This window comes from Pseudoliparis swirei, chromosome 20, assembly GCF_029220125.1.
Source record: "Pseudoliparis swirei isolate HS2019 ecotype Mariana Trench chromosome 20, NWPU_hadal_v1, whole genome shotgun sequence".
In the NCBI taxonomy this organism is placed as follows: domain Eukaryota; kingdom Metazoa; phylum Chordata; class Actinopteri; order Perciformes; family Liparidae; genus Pseudoliparis; species Pseudoliparis swirei.
In genome coordinates, this window is record NC_079407.1 from 28152008 (window position 1) to 28158007 (window position 6000).

Genomic DNA, 6000 nt, shown 5'->3' on the forward strand with positions numbered 1-6000 from the left:
CGTGAGGATGAACCTGTTCATTGGTCATGAGGATGAACCTGTTCATTGGTCATGTGGATGAACCTGTTCATTGGTCATGAGGATGAACCTGTTCATTGGTCATGAGGATGAACCTGTTCATTGGTCATGAGGATGAACCTGTTCATTGGTCATGAGGATGAACCTGTTCATTGGTCATGAGGATGAACCTGTTCATTGGTCATGAGGATGAACCTGTTCATTGGTCATGTGGATGAACCTGTTCATTGGTCATGTGGAGGAACCTGTTCATTGGTCATGAGGATGAACCTGTTCATTGGCCATGAGGATGAACCTGTTCATTGGTCATGTGGATGAACCTGTTCATTGGTCATGTGGATGAACCTGTTCATTGGTCATGAGGATGAACCTGTTCATTTGTCATGTGGATGAACCTGTTCATTGGTCATGAGGATGAACCTGTTCATTGGTCATGAGGATGAACCTGTTCATTGGTCATGTGGATGAACCTGTTCATTGGTCATGTGGATGAACCTGTTCACTGGTCATGAGGATGAACCTGTTCATTGGTCATGTGGATGAACCTGTTCATTGGTCATGAGGATGAACCTGTTCATTGGTCATGTGGATGAACCTGTTCATTGGTCATGAGGATGAACCTGTTCATTGGTCATGTGGATGAACCTGTTCATTGGCCATGAGGATGAACCTGTTCATTGGTCATGTGGATGAACCTGTTCATTGGTCATGAGGATGAACCTGTTCATTGGTCATGTGGATGAACCCTGCAGAAAGTCAAATATAATTCTGAAAACAATATTACATTCAGAGATAAAAAGTGTTTTAAGGAGCTCTGACGTGTTCATGAACACCTCTTTGTGTCTACACACACACACACACACAAGAAACCAGGTCATTGAACGCATCGCGTAGTGCTTTCATAATGTGGATTTATTAGAGTATTCAGAGTAGTGCTATAACTTCTTCTCCGAGGGGAAACTGAACGCCTCGTGTTTACATCACGACATGTCTGGAGCTCAGAGGTGCGTTCAGGCTCCTCACGGAATAACCAGGATTAATAAATACATGTCCGTCCCCCCCCCCCCTCCTCCTAACCCACCCCCTCCTCCCTTTTTTTGAGTGAACTCTAAACTCTGAGATCCAGTGGAGGTGAGGAGGCGACAAGGTGATGAGGTGATGAGGTGAGGAGGCGACGAGGTGATGAGGTGATGAGGTGACGAGGTGAGGAGGCGACGAGGTGAGGAGGCGAGGTGAAGAACAGCTGTTTCGTCTTTTTCCTTAATTTTTGCAAAATAAACACGGAGGCCATCAGGAGCGTCTTCTGGATATTTATGGATTTACAGTAGAAACCCCCCCCCCCCCCATGGAGTTGATAGAAAACACCAATGATGTTGAGGATGATGATGATGTTAGTCCGCATCAGTCCAGCAGGAGGATCATCCAGCAGCTCCTCAATGCACCAGTAATAATGACCTCTCCTCCTCCTCCTCCTCCTCCTCCATGTGAACAAAGTGGCCCCTGTGTGATAGAGAAAGGCCTGACGGGACTATGGGGGGGGGGGGGGGGGTCAGGACTTGACATACAGTAAAGAAGGAGGAGAGAGGGATGAGGAGCTGGAGGTGTCTGGTCTGGACCCGGCGGCTCTTAATTGGATTTCAGGGGCGCCGCTCAGCAAATAAGGTTTATATGGGGGGGGGGGGGGGGGGCACCGGGTCCCTACAGGGGGGCTGAGAGGAAGTTGTGCTTCGGGGGATAAATGTTCGTCTTGTTTTTGTTCCCCCAGCAGAGAGCGTGATGTTTAGAGTTCTGAGGACCCGGATGAAGCGGGTCTGCGGGTGTTCCGGTGTTCAAGGTTCAGAGAGTTCCGGTCCAACTGGAGAGACGTGAGGGTGGAGGTGAAGAGTTAGTCACGGCAGGTAGAAACTGACCCCGTCCATGTTTCAGGTGCTGTTGCATAATATGTTTGGGTTGAGATGGAGACCAGAACCGTGGACTCTGGTCTGGGTCAGCCGGACCGGACCGGACCGGGTCTGGTTCCCGCCCTGACCTACACGGTGGATTCAGAGTTCTAATGTAATGAAGTCCGGACTCTTCCCTGTCCCAGCTCAATGTCTGCTCCTCCTCCTCCTCCTCCTCCTCGGTTCCGCTCCTCTTCAGAACAGGTTTGTCTTGATGGCCGGGTTGGGCTTTCTGTGGAAGGAGGACAGAACCCCGGCGAACGGGCCGGTCAGACTGTCCGCCGGCTGCCAGGCCTTCAGGATCTCCTGGGTCTGGACCGCCGGCTGCGCCACGGCCAGGTTGGACGGGCCCAGGCTGGACCAGCTGGGCGGCTTCAGGCCCTGCAGCACCGGGGACCCGGAGGTATTGAGGTAGCCCCCGTGGTTGTTGTTGTTGTTGTTGTTGTTGTTGTTGGCCGGGGCCGGGCTCGGGCTCAGGCTGGCCGGGCTGCCCATGTTCCCGCCGGCCGAGCCGGGCAGCGAGGCGGTGCTGTCCGGCGTGGGGCTGCAGGTGGACTCCTTGGACTCGTCGTCGTCGGAGGAGGACCTCCCGTCGCCGGTCTTCTTCCCCCCGGAGCCTCCGGGGCCCGCGGGCCCGGTGGAGCTGCTGGCCTTGGAGTTGGCGGCGCGCTCCTGCTTCCGGAACTTGGCGCGCCGGTTCTGGAACCACACCTGGTCAACACAGAGGGCTCGTTAACGCGCGAAGAGGCGGCAGGTACCGGTTCTGTTCGGCCCGCCGCTCCGCTCACCTGGACGCGCGCCTCCGTCAAGTCGATCTTAAGCGCGAGCTCCTCGCGCGTGTAGATGTCCGGGTAGTGCGTCTCCGAGAACACGCGCTCCAGCTCCTTCAGCTGCAAGCTGGTGAACGTGGTCCGGATGCGCCGCTGCTTCCGCTTCTCGTTCAGGCCGGACGGGTCCGAGAAGAACTTGTACGGGACTGGGGGTGAGGGGGGGGGGGGGGTCAGAACGGGTCAGAACCGGCGCGGAGGATCCGGATCACAATGACGCGCGGAGGCCCTGCGCACTGGACCGGGACCAGGACGGGTTTTTAAAATAACGACGTCATCATACCTGTTTGTACAGGTTAATTTATTATTCATGTTTTATTGATCACATCAGGACAAATTATAATAACAAAATATCATCTTCACGAATGTGTTAAATTTATAAAGCAACATTTTACATTTGTATTATATATATATATATAATATTTATATATATATATATATATATATATATATATTATATAATCAGGCTGTTTATTTATTTTTATATCATGTTTATATTATTTAATTATTCATGTGTTGAATTTATAAAATGTTTTATAAATACAGCGAGTTCCGTTAATCCGTTAAATATATAATATATAATAAATATAAATATATGTGGTCAGTTTGCAACTCAAATGTATTTATTCATTTTGATTAATTCACAATAAGCTTTATGTGTATTCTGTCAAAATAAAAGGATATTAAAAGAAAAGGACATTTAATATCCTATCGATTTCTAAGAGTTTTATTATAGATATTGAGTTTAAAATGTTGTATTTTAAATAATAAATTGGACTCAATTCAGGCAAATTAATAATTCCACACCAAAATGATTGTTCCGTTGGCCTCTTGTGAATAAGTGTGTGTGGCATTCATCAAGGTTGATTTCGTTTTATTAAATTATATTTTGATCATCAACAATAATTTATATAGTATTTGTATTAATATTAATATTATAATATTATAGTATATGAGCTTATAAAACTGGTTAGGTTATTTAATTACCACATAAAGATGTTTGACCTGTTCATAATGTATCGTCTTTATTAAAACACATTAAATCATTAAATTAATTTAGAAAGTGTTTCTTTGTGATTTCATTATAACTAATAAAGTCTCTCTGGATTAAATTCACGTAAAAATCACGTCGGCCTAATTCTGCCGATGGTGACGTCAGTGGACCATTCTATATTTTCCTTTTCTCCTGTCTTAAAAAAATATGATAATTGTTATTATAATTATAATGTTATACGTGTGTGTGTGTGTGTGTGTGTGTGTGTGTGTGTGTGTGTGTGTGTGTGTGTGTGTGTGTGTGTGTGTGTGTGTGTGTGTGTGTGTGTGTGTGTGTGTGTGTGTGTGTGTGTGTGTGTGTAGATGTGTAGGTGTGTGTGTGTGTGTGTGTGTGTGTGAAGCCGGAGAAACGTCGAGTCGGCCGGAAGCTTCTAGAACTTCACCCACAAGTTTACACCAAGAAAATAGCCTCGAACAACCTCCTGTGTCCCGCAGACCTGGACCGGGACAGCGGGCTGACCCGCGGAGGACAGAGTGCTCTACACGGGGTGCCCTACCTGAGGACTACAGGGTCCCCTATGAGGACTACAGGTGCCCTATGAGGACTAGGGTCCCCTATGAGGACTAGGGTCCCCTATGAGGACGACAGGGTCCCCTATGAGGACTACAGGTGCCCTATGAGGACTAGGGTCCCCTATGAGGACTACAGGGTGCCCTATGAGGACGACAGGGTCCCCTATGAGGACTACAGGTGCCCTATGAGGACTAGGGTCCCCTATGAGGACTACAGAGTGCCCTATGAGGACTAGGGTCCCCTATTAGGACTACAGGTGCCCTATGAGGACTAGGGTCCCCTATGAGGACTACAGGTGCCCTATGAGGACTAGGGTCCCCTATGAGAACTAGGGTCCCCTATGAGGACTACAGGTGCCCTATGAGGACTAGGGTCCCCTATGAGGACTACAGGTGCCCTATGAGGACTAGGGTCCCCTATGAGGACTAGGGTCCCCTATGAGGACTACAGGTGCCCTATGAGAAACAGGGTCCCCTATGAGGACTAGGGTCCCCTATGAGGACTACAGGTGCCCTATGAGGACTAGGGTCCCCTATGAGGACTACAGGTGCCCTATGAGGAACAGGGTGCCTACCTGAGGAGTACGGGGTGGGCTGGTGCTCGCGCAGCGCCCCCAGGGTGCAGCTGGCCGTGCTCAGCGGGGTGCAGCCCGGGTTGGAGAAGGCTCCGCTGCGGATGGGGTTGTACTGGAAGGAGCTGGCCTGGCTGCACGAGCTGAAGTCCGCGTAGGCCGAGGCTTCCATGGCCGCCATGCACGAGTCATACGAGTTCAGGTACGAGTAATCCATCTTATACATGGAGAGGAGCGGCGAGGAACCAGCTCCGGTGTCTCCCGGTGTCTCCCGGTGTCTCCCGGTGTCTCCCGGTGTGTTCCCGGTGCTCCTCCTCCGCTGCTCGGTGGGAAGTTTGTGTTCTTGTTTCTCGGTAAATAATCCAGATGTTTGGTTCTCTGCAGCTCGTCCTCTCTCTTCCTCCTGCTCCCCGTGTCTCTCTCTCTCTCTCCCTCTCTCTCTCTCTCTCCGCTGCAGCTCTCCGGTGCGCTCGCGCTCCTCTGAATGCGCTGCAGCTCGCGCGCTGTTTATAATAAACTTGGCAGAGCAGCGAGACAATAGCGAGGCGGTGGTCCTGTTTCCATGACAATGCCCCCAGTGACTGAGCGTGGACACGGACGCCCCCTCCCCCTTTACTCCTCCTCCTCCTCCTCCTCCTCCTCCTCCTCCTCCTCCTCCTCCTCCTCCTCCTCCTCCTCCTCCTCCTCCTCCCACAGCTCGCTGCACCGCCCACGCGCTCCAGAACATCGCGAGGTCGCAGGTGTCAGTGGAGTTAAATCATGTCAATATTTAAAAAACAACCAACAAAGGCTTCTTAATTATTTATTTAAAAAAAGTTGAAATGCTGGTGCTTCCATTACCGGACGCGTCTGCCGCTGCTGAGTCACATGAAACCAAAACCAATCAATTTATTACAACTTCCTTTTGAAAGAACTGAGTTTCTCTGAGTTGATTCTCCATTGTCCCCCGAAATGATCCTAAAGTGTGTGTAACATTAAACTCTGTTCCTCTGGAGTGAAGCTGGAGTTATAATTCAGCCATGAGCCTCGACAATAAAATCATAACTTGTACAAAAGTTTCTTTTGCATTCAGATGGG

General features: G+C 49.8%; 1 protein-coding gene across 1 annotated transcript; it reads right to left on the minus strand.

Annotated features, from left to right (window-relative positions):
* Positions 1-2133: 2133 nt before the first annotated feature.
* phox2a (paired like homeobox 2A) lies at positions 2134-5308 on the minus strand. The gene is made up of 3 exons (XM_056442133.1): positions 4927-5308; positions 2747-2934; positions 2134-2669 (listed from the first exon to the last, which is right to left on the minus strand). Exons 1-3 carry the CDS (start codon positions 5147-5149, stop codon positions 2154-2156), a joined length of 927 nt encoding a protein of 308 aa, XP_056298108.1. The 5' UTR covers positions 5150-5308; the 3' UTR covers positions 2134-2153.
* Positions 5309-6000: the final 692 nt, after the last annotated feature.